The 15,661-nt window shown below is 39.0% G+C and overlaps 1 protein-coding gene across 2 annotated transcripts in view; it reads left to right on the plus strand.

The window, feature by feature from the left end:
- Positions 1 to 15,661, plus strand: part of TOR1AIP1 (torsin 1A interacting protein 1) — a 33,787-nt gene that overhangs the window by 3,552 nt on the left and 14,574 nt on the right. For both annotated transcript variants that reach the window (XM_036756739.1, XM_036756738.1), the window contains exons 2-6: positions 453 to 530; positions 6,887 to 6,952; positions 7,495 to 7,542; positions 13,857 to 13,895; positions 14,911 to 15,006. In XM_036756739.1, coding sequence (XP_036612634.1) covers positions 453 to 530; positions 6,887 to 6,952; positions 7,495 to 7,542; positions 13,857 to 13,895; positions 14,911 to 15,006 — 327 coding nt within the window. The remainder of the gene's footprint in view (positions 1 to 452; positions 531 to 6,886; positions 6,953 to 7,494; positions 7,543 to 13,856; positions 13,896 to 14,910; positions 15,007 to 15,661) is intronic.

Raw genomic sequence — 15,661 nt, forward strand, 5'->3', positions numbered from 1 at the left:
CTAGGTACTAAAAAGAACATAAATGATAAATTCTTCTAGTTTGTGGTCTTGTAGAAGACACCTAGAGAAGTAGCTTTAAAACATTAACATTTAAATGTTTAAAATTTAAACATAAGTGCAGAAGATATTGCATTTAACAGTTGTTTATTCAACTAGCTACTATGTGCAAGGTACTTAAGAACTAGGGATACATGAAAAATTATACAGTTTTTCTCCTCAAAGAGGAGAATGAGACACATAACAAATAAGTGTGATGCAAAGTGGAATGTGATAAAGCAAAGTAGAGACCAGTTTTGTTTTAAAAAAAAAAAACATGTTGAGGAGAGAGCAGTACTTCCAGCCCAAGGATAAGGCTTCATTAAAGAGGTGGCACCTGAGCTGAATAGGTATGTTGTGGGTTTTTTTTCCCTACACAGTCTCAGTTTTAACTGTTTACACGTTTTGTTCTTCAGAGGATGAACCATCTTCTCAAACCATCATAAGCCAGACAGTCTCAAAGAAATCAGTCAGAAGAGTACAAGGGATAACAGGTAAGAAACGTCACTTCTCTTCTTATCCTTCTTTGCCGTCCTTTGCCATCTGACCGCATCAAGTCTCTTGAAGTTGATTGTTCAGAATATGTATGATTTCTGACTTGGCATGCTCTCCAGCTTAACAGTGTCCTTCCTGAACTACGGCACCCAGAAAACTGGACACCAGTATTCCAGATGGAGGCTGACTGCATTTATGATGTTGCGTTTTAGTACTATAGCCTCTTCTTATTTTGTTGTTAAATGTATTTTGAAAAAAAACTTGCAAATATTTTTCCTGCTTCCTGATGATGCTAACAAAGAAGATCTCACTAGGCCGTTAGAATGTAGTCATTGATGAACTGGACAGAGAAAGTAAGGGTGTATAGATGCAATGAGATGATATAGGGGGGTGGGTAGATAATGCAAGAAGATTAATTTATGTTTGTTGAGTTGGAGGATCTCACAGACCCACTGCTGATTGGCCCTTTTCTTTTTAAATAAAATCCTTAATATTTACTCTCATTAGCAGGTTAATATTTGACAAAATCTGTGCAATTTTAAGCTTATCCTATAGTGGAGCCAGCTTAAGTCCTACTTCAAAATAGAGAAGGCCAATTATTAAGACTATAGATTGTTATCCTTGACCAGTAGGTGATTGAAATACTTTACTGAATGGTTACAGAAAAACAAATTCTCCTTTCAAGTCTGACCAAATGTGTTGATCCCTATATATAAAGCGCTTTGCAAATCTTAAAGCAATATATAAATCTTAGCTCTCAATTTTTATTATAAGTGGGAGTTTGAAAGAGAGCTAGAATAACCACTGCCGTATCCTGTACCCAGTAAGGATTGATGACTGACTGACAGAGTAAAGCAAAATATGATGATGATACACATCGCATTATCTTCTTGAAAGATGTCCCTCTGTCCAGCATAACAGCATTATGTCATCAACTGGAGCAGTCAGTTCCCACATCGACTAATAATGATCATGATAACAGCTAGCATTTATGTGTTGCTTTAAGATTGGCAAGAGGCCTTATAAATGTTATGTCATCCTCACAACAACACACTGGGAGGCAGGGGCTATCATTATCCCTGTTTTACAGATGGGGAAACTGAGGCAGAGGTCAAGTGATTTGCCCAAGGTCACACAACTAGTAAATGTCAGGCAGGGGTCAAACTCAGGTCTTCCTGATTCCAGGTCCTGAGCTCCGTCCGCTGTAACACCTAGCTGCCTATGTCATAACAGTAGAAGAATCTTTAGAACTTCAGTTCCTAGCATACGTGACCCAATCAATCAGTATAGCAAAATTTCAGCGTAACAAAATAATTTGGAGAATCCTTCAGAGTCAATGTACATACTTCATAACTGCTTTTCGGTAAGGGACCTTTATCCACCAATGCAGATTGTAATCCCTCTCTGCTTTAGTAAACTGTTTTTGTGACTTTCTGTGGCCACGAGTATCATCACCTAACTGTTAGTCTTCTGGTGCTAAGCCACTCTGCGCTAATCCTCGGACGGTAGCCATGATTCATTGGTGCCTTGTACTTAAAGCCTTTCTAAACTTTGGTACTCCCTTAGTGTAGCTTTTGATGAAAATCCAAAATCAACTCTATTCTATGACAAGATATCGGAGTAGGACTTTAGCTGAGATTTATACATTTTTCATGTTTTCTAATTAAATAGTCAGTGTGTTTATTGAACAGCTATTATCTGAGCTTGAATGTTAACCTTTTCTTTCCTCCAAACTCCTCATTTTACAGATCAGTAAACGGGCCCAGGAAAGTTGAGTAATCTGCCTGATGTCACAAAGGGATTATGCATAGAAGATAGCATTTGAACCCATATCCTCGGGCCCCAGAGCCCTTTCACTCATCAGCTAGGCCTTGAAGTGTTAAATTTTCTCATTTGTCTTTTAGTCAAACTGGTAGAGAGGCTCCATAGGAAAGATAGCAAGAGTATCTCAGTACTGTGTAAATGTGTCTTTTCACCACTGGGCACCACAGTAAAATCACCCTGAGGACTGACTGAAATCAAGCTCAGGGCCTGAAACACCAACCCCCTGTTCCCCTTCTCCCTGAGCTTTTTGGGCATTCCAGAATTTGTGTCCTTCCTACCTTCCTAACTAGATCCTTGGCTTCAGCCAAAGCCACTATCTCCTACCTCTCTAATGAGGCCTTTGCTAATGCTGTTCTTCACAATCTACGCCCCATCCTCACACCACCCCCACACAAGAGAGCTGTACATCACTTCTGTAAATCATTCCTCAACACTGTGCACAATAACCATATACACAGTAGCCACTCATTTAATCATTTGTTGAATCAATAGCTGTGGATTGGAAGTAATCTAACTGAAAAGTACTTGTTAAAGGAATCTCTCCACTCTGAGAAAAAGAAGAGAGCAAAGAAGGCACACATACCTTGGGTATTGTATTTAATTGAACCTAAAAGTGGTTCCTAAAACCTAAAGGGGGGGGTGGGGCAGTAGTAATAGGGAAAACCACCTAGTAAGATAGGAAGAGAGTGGTCCCTAACTAGGAGTGACCCTTCACAAGTACAGGCTCCCATTGAGAATTACTTCTAGAACTCCTGGGCACATTGAAATGTGGAGGGTTGAAAGAGTGGAAGTGGGACTTGAAATGGACTGTCGAATGCTGGATGAAAAGCCCTGTGGAGAGCAAAGTTAAATCCACTTTGTCCTGTTGATTTGAGCCCTGCAATATCTCCCCATGGCATGCGTGCCTTCCCCCTCAACTGCCACCTCTCAGTCCAGTTCAAGCCTTCGTCACCTCTCTGTTGGGCCATTGTAATAGCCTCCAAAATAGGCTCCTTAGCCTACAGTTGTTCCTCTCTTCCATCCATCCTTAACACAGCTGCCAAAATCTTTCTAACGCACAAATCTGACCATGTCACACCCCTGATCTCAATGGCTCCCTATTGCCAGTGGAGCACAATGCAAACTCTGACAGTCACTAAAAATTTATTAAGCACCTGTTATGTGCCTGGCACTGTACTAAGTGTTGAGGATGAAAGAAAAACCAAAATAAGTTCCTGATCTCAAGGAGATCAAAATCAAATGGGGGAGATAACATGGAAAAACAACTATGCACGAACAAGCTATGTATAGGACAAATTGGAAATAACCAACAGAAAGAAGGCACTTTAAGATTGAGAGGAACTGGGAAAGGCTTCCTGTGGAAGGCTGGATTTTGGCTGGGGCTTAAAGGGAGCCAGGGAAGCCAGGAGGTAGAAATGAGGGGGAGAGCATTCCAGGCCTGGGGACTGTCAGAGAAAATAGCTGCAACCAGGGGATGAATTGTCTTGTGCAAGGAACAGCCAGGAGGTCAGAGTCACTGGATCAAAGAGTATGTGGGGGAGTGGAAAGTGTAAGGAGGATTAGAAAGGTAGGGGAAAGGCCAGGTTATGTAGGACTTTGAAAGCCAAACAGAGGATGTTAGAATTGATCCAGAAGGTGGTAGGGAGTCACTGAAGTTTACTGAGTAGAGGTGTGGTATGGTCAGAGCTGCTTTTTAGGAAAACAGTTTGACAACTGAGTGGAAATTGAAGTGCATTGGAGAGAGGCTTGTAGCAGGGATGACCAGCAAGCTATTTCAGTAGATAAGCCATGAGGTAACAAAGGCCTGCACCAGCATGGTAGCAACATCAGAAGAGAGAAAGTGGGGGGGGCGGCGGCATATATGCAATCGATATTACAAAGGTCAAAATAGCAGGACTTGACACCAGATTTGATACAGGGTAGGGAGGGCTGGTGAGAGAGTGAGAAGTCAGAGATGACACCTAGGTTTCGAGCCTGGAGAACTGGGAAGGATGTGGCACCCTCAATAGTAATAGAGAAATTTGGTAAGGGGAGAGCTCAGGGAGAAAGATCAGTTTTGGACATGTTGAGTTTCAGATGTCTTCTGGCCACCCAGCTTGAGATGCCCACTAGGCAGTTGGAGACATAAGACTGGAGGTCAGCAGAGAGGCTAAATAAGTAGATTGGAGAACCAGTGGCATAGACAATAATTGAATCCTTGGGTGTCCTCTGCACTGTGGGTCCAACTGACCTTCCTTGTATTATTTTACACGACTCTCCTACACATACTCTTAGGGTGACTTAGAAGATTTTCCTCCATCTTGTTCTGTATCTTTCCCCCTCTATGCATTAGTGTAGACCATCCACATTCCCCTCGTGCCTGAACTTCACTCCCTTCCTATCTTTACCTACTGAAGAAATTCTTCCTTCAAAGCTCAACTCAGGTGCTACTTCCCCCAGTTTGGTTCAAAAAACATTTATTAACCCCTGACTGTATGTGAGGCACTGAGCTAGGTGCTGGTGATACAAAGATAAAAAGCAAATAAACTCTGTCATTAAGGAGTATACATGTCTACGTACCATCTTGGGGTTGAACTAGATAGTCTCTTCCAACTCGGGGGATCTGGTCTTGTTATCCTGTTCTGTTATCCAAGATAGGAAAATACAAGGTAATTAGAGGAGAGGAGTGAGACTGGAAAAAACAGCAAAGACTTCATTTGGAGATGGCTCTGATCCGACCCCTGAAGGAAGCCAAGGACTCTGTGAGGGAGTGGAGAGGTGGGAGTCTCTTCTGGCTGTGACCAGCCTATGTGAACGTGCGGCCGTGGCAGTGCGATGCTGTGTTCCAGCTATTAGGCGATTTGTCTAGAACATAGAATGCATTCGGAGAAAAGGGCTAACGTGAAATAAGCCTTGCAAAGGGAGGTCGAAGCCATGTTGTTACAGAGTTGAAAGCATTTCTTTCTTCTTATCATATTCTGCCTTTTATTTGCTTATGGATGCATCAGATCCCCTGTTCAGCACTGATGCCATTTCTCTTTGCATATCCAACACCTAGCACAGAATAAGGCCCATAGTACGTTATTAATTAATGTTGCTTAATTGAGGATTTTAGTTTAATGAAAAATATTAATATAAAGAATGTATATTTTATGGAGTCTAGTCAACTCCATTATCTATGCCGTAGAGCTAGGGAAGTGATGCACTCGGTGCAGATCTGACTCTTAGAAGGTCTTACCAGAGTTGCTGCAGCCAAAAAATTCATGGCTGTGAAGTGAAGCCAGCGTAGTGATGATTCTCTCACCAAACGGATCTGACCGGAGCTTCAAATCGCCGTTGAGTCTATACTCACAGCCTTTGCACACTGATAGTATTTAGCAGGACTTGCATTCTGCCGGCCATAAGAACCCAAAATCAATCACCCCTGTGCCATAATGAAGGAAGGAAGGAAACGAGCATTTATGAAGCACCTACTGTGTGCCAGGCACTGTGCTAAGCACTTTATAAATGATCTCTCATTTGATCCTTGAAACAGCCCTGGGGGATGGGCACTATTATTATTCCCATTTTACAGTTTTGAGGAAACTGAGGTAGACAAGTCTAGTGACTTACCCAGGATCATACAGCTAGCAAGCGTCTAAAGCTGCATTTGAAACCTGGTCTTCCTGACTGCAGGCCCAGGGATCTAACTACCACACCACCCACCTGCCTCAGGGAAATGCTAGAATAGCACTTTAAGGATAGTACCTGGCAAAAATGCCTATGGAAGAAAGGTATTTGATAGTTTCTTAAATGCTAATGATTAATGTAAAGCATTAGCTAAACTAAAAGACAGGTTATAGTGGGCTTGAGAATACTTTCATTTGGGAAGGGGAGGGGCTGTTTTGTTTTGTTTTGTTTTTTAGCAAATGTCCTTTGTAATGCTGTTTTCCCTAACTTAACATTAAAATTTTAATAATTAAAATTAACTTGCATTTTCTGAGTGTGTTCAGGGTAGCAAAGAATATGGTGGGCAGTTGGAAAACAAACTTGAATTGAAAATTTCCATAGATAATTCATAAAGCAGATAGTGACAGATACGTGGGATAGATTTATATTGAGTTATATATTTTAGGATTTAAAAAAAAATCCGAGTTGAGGACAGTAAAGGACTTGTATTCAGTGTTCCACTTTTTCAGTGTAGTATTGTTTCTTCACTGTTGTCTCTACTTTGATTTTTCATCATGGTTATAGAGATGTCAAATGCCCACAAAATACAAATACTGGCAAGCCTTAGAAAGGCTCTGAGCACAGGACAGCACAGATTCTGCCTGTTGTCTAAGGGCAGGGTAGCGGTCTGCAGATGGATTGAGGCTTAGGAGGAGGGGGGTAGAGTATGAGGTGACCTACCGCAAGGTTTAAACAGAGTATTAAATCACAGATCTTTTGACCTTGGATTGTTCTTTGACATGTGGCAAATTTAGAACTGGTTAGAAGTGAGGAGAGAAGTTCAATATATGTGTAGTATATTTACTATTTCTAATCACTTAAATGTCTTTTCTTCCTATACTAGTAGCTAATGAGGAATCTGCAATTCTAGCTGACCTTCGTAGACCACCTATAAGGAGTTCAGGATCTGGTAAGAACTTATCTATGGATTTCTATAGTTCCATTTATTACAGTGGCGATTTTAAGACTAAGAAAAAGATTTTCATCTCTACTAGTTATCTTGGTAATGAAAAACAAAAGGTTGAAGATTTTGTCTTGGACCTATAAAATTATCTTATGCAGAGTAATCAGATATATATGTGCCTTTGCTACATGTATTTCATGACTAAAGATTTTTAAATAATTGCATTGGCTATGAGTCACTTTCCCATCTGGAGGAGAAGAGACTAAAATATTCCTTTAAGCATGTATCCCTACTTAGTATCAGTATATTGACTGGCACCTAAAAGATATAGTTATGCTGTGGCTGTACTAATACCAGATGAATTGAAAAGGTACCTTACTCTCCTCTTCAGGGGGTTTCTGTCTCCATGTCCTCCTTCCTTTTTTTCTTTATAAGTTGTATTATTGATTCTACCATTTTTTATTTTTTAGAAGGACACTGCTTATTACTTCCTTAGGTGTGGCTTTGTTTTCTTCTGGGCTCTAATCATTTTTTGCTCTTTGTTTCAGATTACTCCTCATTTGGGACAAATGGAAATACTAAAATGAAGGAAACAGGTTGGTGACTGTCCTTTTAACTTGTTCTTTATGGAAGGAAATGAGGTTTGAGGGCTTACTATATTCTTTTACAACAGCGTCTTGACTTGAAAGTTCTGGTTTCAGCTTTACAGGCAAGTATGAGGTAGCAAATTTGTTCGTTAAACTATTGTTTCAACTCATGAGTTTATAGAAAAAATTTTCATTCAGTTTAACCTCTTTCAAATTCACAGTATTGAGGAGAAGGAGGGGTAAATTACATGGATAGAAAGCAGTTAATATGAAAAAGACCTAGGAAGTCTTGAAACTCTAGCTCAATAGGCAAATACTGATACAGACTGCATCCAGCAAAAAAGCCTATATGATTTAATGGCACATTAAAAGAAGCTTAATGTCCAAAGCAAGGGAGGTAATGGTCCTGATGTGGCCTCCCCAGTCAGTCCTCATTTGGAGTACAGTGGCCATTTCTGGGATACACCTTAATAACGTGGCTTCTGACAAACTGAGACACATCCAGAAAAGAAGAGAGCAAGCAGGATAATGAAGGGACTAGATATTGCCCTTTGGATTAGTTTAAGGAACTTGGGATATGTTTAATCTGAAGAAGAAAAGACCAGGCCGCAGGAGGCAGAGACAGGGAATCTTAGGGTTTGGGTTTGGACTTAAAAGGGCATCTAGTCCAACCTTCCTGTTTTACAGATGAAAAGGGGAAATCACCTGTTTGAGGTCAATTAGGTGGTACCTGACAGAGCTCTGATGATAATTCAAGTCCTCTGACATCCCAGAGCATCTCAGTGACCCATGAGACGGTTCTGATATCTGGAGGAAGGGCCAGGCTTTGTGGGCTGAGTGCCCTGGAGAAAACAGGTCTTGGACTGGTGGGTAGAAGATACACTTTCTTCCACATAAAATTTCCCAGAAGTTTGTCCATTTGACTTTTTGATAGTGTTGTCTTAGAAAGTAATTAAGTTTCCTCTTAGCTTCAGAAAGAGGTTGGATAACTACTTGTTTGTGATTAGGAAGAAAAGATTCGTGATTTAAGCAGGAGTTTGGAGTCTAGTTGACTTCTTTGGTCTCTTTTCCATTTTTAAGTCTGTGATTCTTTGTATCATGCCAGGCCGACTTGCATTGAGGTGAAGCTGCTTTCATTGGGGAGCTGTTAGGCACATTAGTTTCGATTCTTATCACGGAACAGCTTAATTTCGCAATGAGTCACAAAAGGAAAGGGGTTGGGGTTTTCTTTAAGAAATTGTTCTTTGGTATGAAGCTCAGCTTAGACTTGAACAAAAGTTTCACTTTCTTCCAAAATTGCCCTCTTGTGGATCCTGAGCATTGAAAGTGGCCCTTTCCCAAGGGCCGTCTCTCTCTCAAACCAGTTTGTTTTGGAGTAAAGTTGGAAAGGCCTCACAGTTCATCTGCTCCAGTACTAGTTTTTTTTGAACTGTTCTTTACAACCGAAACAAATATAAGTCACCGATTAAAACACTAAAGTAAAATTGTTCTGTAGTTATCACCGAAATGGTGCCTCCTCGTTAATTGTGCCCCAGTTTCAATGCAATTAGAAATAGACAATAGGAACATTTTAAATTAACCTTCCTAACTGTGTTTCGTGTTACTTCCCTTCATATACTTGGCCACATCAAGGCAGATTGGACTGATAGTAGTGCTGGCCTTCAACAGGCCTACTTCCCTTTGTCTTCTTTCATTTGTTTAGGCTGCCCTGAGGGCTTTGAATGAATATGTTAGCTCGATTTTTCAGTATCCTCATCTTCCTTTGAGGCTCATCTGGATGTTGTCTTCTCTGTGACATCTTCATTGATATTAACTCCCAATTGAAAATTATCTCTCCCTCCTCACATTTTCTTAGAGCATTCTTTTATGAGTCTCCCTTTTGCCCACATCACATCCTGACCTATTTAGCTGTGTATCTTCCCCACCACGCCCAACAGATTGTAATCTCCTTGTGGGTCAGCACTGTGCCATTTTTTAAAATCTTTTTAACTCCCAATACCTAGCAAAGTGCCTTAATACCCTAGGGTAGGTATTTAGTATATGTTTGTTGATTTTGAATTTGAATTATCTGCTCTGATAGAATAAGGGCAGTAGATCATTCAAATTGTCAGTAAACAAAAAATTCATTCATATGAATGATGAAAATATATTCAGATGCAATTAAATACATCGTAGAGCCTACATAGGAAAGCACCTCTGATCGCCTAGACCAACCCCCGCCTGAACTAGCATTTCTTCTACAGTAGACCAGTTGGGGCAGGTTGGCTCAATGGTCCTGTGCTTGCAGTTGGGGGTGGGGTAGAGGGCTGAGACTCCCCGCCCCCTCTTGTGAGGCATTCCAGTCCAGTTTTTGGATAGCTCTCATCATTACACAACTCCTATGTTGTCTTGACAAGAGAAATGCCATGCCCGTTGGACCTCAGGGATCCATCTACTTTAGAAGAGAAGAGCGTCTTTGATGGTGATTCTTTGTGGACTGCATCATGATTTCCTTTATGATACCATTCTCGTGAGCTTGACCCTTAGGCCAAACGAGGACCTGAGCTGAGCCCTCCCCTCCCCTTTTCAGTGCTCTCTCTCCAGCCTCTAGTGGAGATGAGAAGTCACTAGGTAATGAAGAATGTCTTTTACACTGAAATGTGGGACACTCGCACATAGTGATAGAGGATTCTTTGGGTTACAAAATCTTAGCTATTACTTCTCAAACAGATGATCTATTTAGCCTTGTTTCAACACGAAGAATATTCCACAATCATCTCTATCTTCTTAATTACTTTGGCTGGGACAGTGAAGGATGAATCAAAATGAATATCACTGGAAAAGGTAGTTATGAGTTAGATGCATGAGGTTAGAGATGGAAGTCTCTAAGTGAAACAACAGAAGGAGCATTGGACTTGGAATCAGGAAGACCTGAGTTCACATCCTGCCTCAGATACTTACTAGCTGTGTGACCCTAGGCAAGTCACTCTCTTTGCCTCTGTTTCCTCATCTGTAATGTGAAAATAATAAGAGAACCTACCTCCCAAAGTTGTGAGGTTCTAATTGAGTGAATATTTAAAAAGTATTTTGTAAACCTTAAATTACTATATAAATGCTAGCTATTATATCAACAAAATCACCGTTTCCTAATGTCCTTAATCATTGTAAGTCAGTTACCATAAGGATACTAAAAGAGCCTAAAAGTCTCCATAGCTGCTTATTCTAATTTCTTATTTTTTAAAAATATTTCTTTAGACAACTGTAATTCCCTTTTTTCAGGAACTTTTTTTTCCTCCCTAAATAGGATCTTTAGTTAACAAAGCTTATGAATGATCATAAGAAGAACCAATTTTTATTTTAATTCCCATGTTAGAGAAGCAAGTTGAAATATAAAAAGCCAAAACTGCTGTCAGGGAAGTGAAATTGAAACTTAGTTAGATTGAGAAGTTGCCAATTCATGGCCAGGTTTACTTTTAAATATTTGTATTTGTCAGTAGTTTTGTAAATCTCATTAAATCAGAGATCGCATTTGAAACCTACATTAAATCCAGGCTCTGAAGCCCAACCTTAGCCTGTTGAATGATGCTTTTCTTAAGTTTCTGGCCACAGCTGCTTGTTGCATGAGAGTCTTAAAATACAGGCAAAATTATCTTTTCTACCACTGTTTGTAATATGGCTTTGTAGAAAGTGACCAAATTGTATCCATGAGTTGCTGTATCATGATTCTAAAATTACAAAGTGAGCTTTCTTATACCAAATCTAGAAATACTTCTTGAAGACCTTTAAGGATTGTGAAATATGAGAAATTAATTCATTCTTCGTAATAAGATAGCATTTTAAATTTAACCATAACTGTTTTAGGAATTAATTTTGGGCATGAGAGTCTGTATCAGATTTGACTTGGAATTTTTATTTACTAAAATAGAATTTCTAACCCTATTAAAATTTAAATGATTTAAAAACTAGATAAGGCCAATTGAATTACATTGCTGTGTGGGTCAAAAGACCACTGGCTCAAGTAAAAAAAAAACAGAGGTGTCTCAGTTTCTCAAGGCAGAAAAAAAAACAGAAGCTTTATTTGATCAAGTCTCGAGAATTGGGCATTTCTCACTACTAGGGCGAAGATAGCAGTGAAGAGAGGTGAGGGGGAGAAGGCAAGCAGGGAGAGATATACCGTTGTACAAACAATTCTAAGAAATCCCACCCCAGAGGCTGGACCCCCGTCCCCATTTGCGGAGACGACTGGCCTCACAATCTAACCAGGAATAAGTTTTTACCCAATACAAGCACAGAAACTACAGAATTACCTTATAGGGAAACTTTAATGCTAAGATGGCCATTTGTAAGTAGGCTAGGGGAGGGGGAGAGGGGAATATCATCTGGTTTCCCTGAAATCATATGATTTATAGGAAAACGAAACTTAGGCCTGGTGAGGTTCACATCCTAACTAAATTTGTACTATCTCTATTTGAATATTGGCTTGCATGAGTTATTCATAGGGAAGCTTTCACAATCTTGTATTCCATTCACAGCTGAGGTGACATCTATAAATCTAAAGAAGAAGGAGGAGAAAGACATTCGTAAAAGCTAAATAATCAGATTCTCACAGACTCAAATTTATCCCATTTCCCTTTTCTCTAAATATTGATTCTCAAACATTTTAGATATAAATACATATATACATATTCCCTGTGAAGTCTTCACACTTTATTCTCTCACTACCTCACACATTGCTAAATAACCTCATTCACTAACCAGTACCCTGTTCTCAATTGGATACTGAGAATACCTAATTAAACAACTATGTTAGAATGTAATCTCTTTGAGAGTAGGGATTGTTTTTGTATTTTTGTATTTGCATTCCCAGCACATAGGAGGTGCTTAATAAACACTTGTTGATTGAGTGTCTGAACTAAGGAAAAGTCTGAATTACTATGTCTTTTAAAAATATATAAGAATTTATGTTTTTGTTACTTTCAGGCATATACAATGAAATAGAAATAGGCTGGCAAAATGTTTCCTTTTGGAGGATTTTTAAAAATTCTATCAATGATTATCTTTACTCTTGATTAATTTTCTAGTATCATTAATCCTTGCTACAAGAAAAAGCTCATTAAAAGTACAGGAGAGGGGCAGGAATATATTCAGTAATGAATGTGATTTAAAAACAAAATGCACTGTGTAAAAAAAGCTTTTCTTGCAACTAAAATAAAATACTTCATTTATAATTGCTGGGTTTTTTGCACATTAGGTAAGTTCATTCTTAGTCAAGTAAGTTCATCTGTCAACAATCCAGAGAGAAGCACCAGGTATAAAATTGTGCAAGGAACTTGTCTTCTCTTTTCCTTTGTGTGCATTGTTCAATTACGGTGACAGTAAAATCAGCTCTTTTGGCCAGTTGTCTAGTTTTTTTTTTAAATGTAACTTGTTTATGCTACAGTTGTTATTGTTCAGTTGATCAGTCAATGTCCAACTCTTCATGACCCTATTTGGGGTTTTCTTGGCAGAGATACTGGAGTGGTTTGCCATTTCCTTCTACAGCTCATTTTACAGATGAGGAAACTGAGGCAGACGGAATTAAGTGACTTGCCCAGGGTCACACAGATATCGAGTGTCTATAGTAAGTGCCTGAGGCCACATATCAGTTTAGGTCCTCGGGACTTCAGTGCCAGCACTCTTACCTACTGTGCCACCTAGCAGCCCCTAAAAAATACGACAGCACTTAATTCTCATTCCTAATCTTTTTGCTAGTTATTTTTTCCCTTTAGTCCTTGAGTTTCTCATTTGTAATCAGAAATTAATTATATCAGTGGAAATTGCTGTCACTGTTGTGCCACAGCAGCAAAAGTTTCTGTCCATGTCATCATAAACATCCTCCAGAGTGATTTCTAACTCAGCCCAAGTGTTCATCTAATAATACAATAGCCAACATTGACATAAAGCCAGGGTGCCAGGCACTGTTGCGAGCCATTACAAATACTATCTAATTTGATCCTCACAACAACCCTTAGAAGGTAGGTGCTATTATTATCCTCATTATACAGATGAGGACACTGAGATCAGCAGTATTCAAGTGACTTTTCCGGGGTCAAATTCAGGTCTTCTGACTCCAGGCACCTAGTACTCTATTCATTGTGCCACCTAGCAAAGATATTTGGTTGAGTCTTGAAACAACTCCAGAGAATGTTACCAGTTCATCCAGCTGACAGTATTGGAGTGATTAGACTCATATTTCTTCATTTTCACTTTGCACAATTGTTACTAATCTAGATTTAATTACAACTTTATGTTTTTGCCACTGAAACTGTATTCAACTCACACGTGACTTTCTTTTCTTCCCCTAGGAGTCACTAGAATGCAGAAGGTTGATTTTTCTGAAGAAGGTACTGTCTTCATGCATTTGTTATCTCACAAGCAATTTAATACTGATTATAAGTAATGTTACACCCAGAGACTGGGCTAAGACAGAAAACAAAATGTCTTTTGGGGTTTAAATTCATAGGAAAAGGGGTGGTATGTGGGTGACTACATGTGCTTGCATGATTCTTTTTCACCATACTTTCACAAGGTGAAGAATGGGCAGATAATTATATAAGAATAGTTTTTAGGAATTGATAGTTACCATTCTGTATATATACATATATATAGTGTCTTTCTCAAAATAAATTAGTTCTGGGAAACCAGAAGCTCCTGGTATATCCTAGATTTGATTACTGTGATTTTTTAAATCAGCTATTCCAAGGTTTCGTATCATTCCATTTTTGAATAAGTCTCAAGTTATATTTAGTCTTTTAGAGTCCTCGTTTTCAGCTGGAATCTAAATTAACCTATAACTGGCATGCTTATTGGTTTTGTCAAAATCTCAGTTATATATTAAACTGCAGGTTTTTTGTTTTCCTTGCTCACAGTTCTAATACCTAATGTTTATTTGTTCTCTCTGTGGTTTCTATGGTAAGCTTTGTAAAGTTAATCTTTTAGATTTGTCTATAAATGTTTGTCCAGGTAATAGATGCCTCAAGGATGACAAAATGGATGTGACTGGCCATGTGTGGTTATTAGCCCATTCAAAATAGATAGCGAGGGCATGAACAGCATTTGTAAACCATGTCCCATGTGTGTTCTTGTTAATTATGAAGTATGACTAACCTATAGTCATATTTAAAGCACCAAGATCCTTTTGGCGAAAAAAAATTAGTTGATATACAAACTGCAACCACAACAAAAAAAGCATAATAAATGCAAAGGCATTTCTGTACATAGCGTGATGAAAAAATAATTTGTCTATACTGATAAATGCTTAAGTTTCCTAGAAGCATGATCAAAATGAAGCTGTTGAACATTGAACTGTAAGGCTCTTTCTACCAATATTTCATTAAACAAATTATTATCCAATTCCAGGGGAAACTGAAGAAGAGGAGGCAGAACACCACAACATCTCTGACTGTGATGTGAATCCTCCCAGCCACAGTGATGAGGATTCTACTAAGTCAAGAGGTAAATGACAGTGTTTTATCACCTTGTTGACCTTTTTATAGAGCGCGTATAGATGTTTGGCAAATTTGTATGAAAAACACTTTGGTATGAATTTTGCATTTTACATGAGCACTTGTTAAAAATTTTTGGTCTATTTATATTCTGGAGTTACTTGAAGAGATGAATCATAATGTTTGAGCAAGGTGACCAATCACAGGATCTTGGAGCTGAGAGGGACCTTTCCAATGAAGAAACAGAGGTGCAGAGAGATTGTGAGTTACCCAGTGAGGTTCTACAGGTAGGAAGGAGGGTAGTACCAGGCATTGAACCCAGGTCTTCTAACTGCAGCTATACTTTTCCCTCCATCATATTGCTTCTCAGTATTAGCAAATGTATCTAACTTAAATGTGTGAGTAAAAAATTATTTTACCATTAGGCTAGTTTTTAAAAAATTACAGAAATTATGTTGATCCAGTTTCTAAAGATTTTCCTGGCTTTAAGAAATTGATAATAGTTTTAGCCAAAAGTTTATCCCTAGGTCCTGGTGTAAATTCAGCCCCACATCAGCAATTTTTAGTCTGTGGTTCATGAATCTAGGTACCTTGCAGACCATCCAGTCCAGCTCCTTCGTCATACATATGAGGAAATTGAGGCCAAAGAGAGGAGATATGATCTA

This window comes from Trichosurus vulpecula, chromosome 4, assembly GCF_011100635.1.
Source record: "Trichosurus vulpecula isolate mTriVul1 chromosome 4, mTriVul1.pri, whole genome shotgun sequence".
Lineage (NCBI taxonomy): Eukaryota > Metazoa > Chordata > Mammalia > Diprotodontia > Phalangeridae > Trichosurus > Trichosurus vulpecula.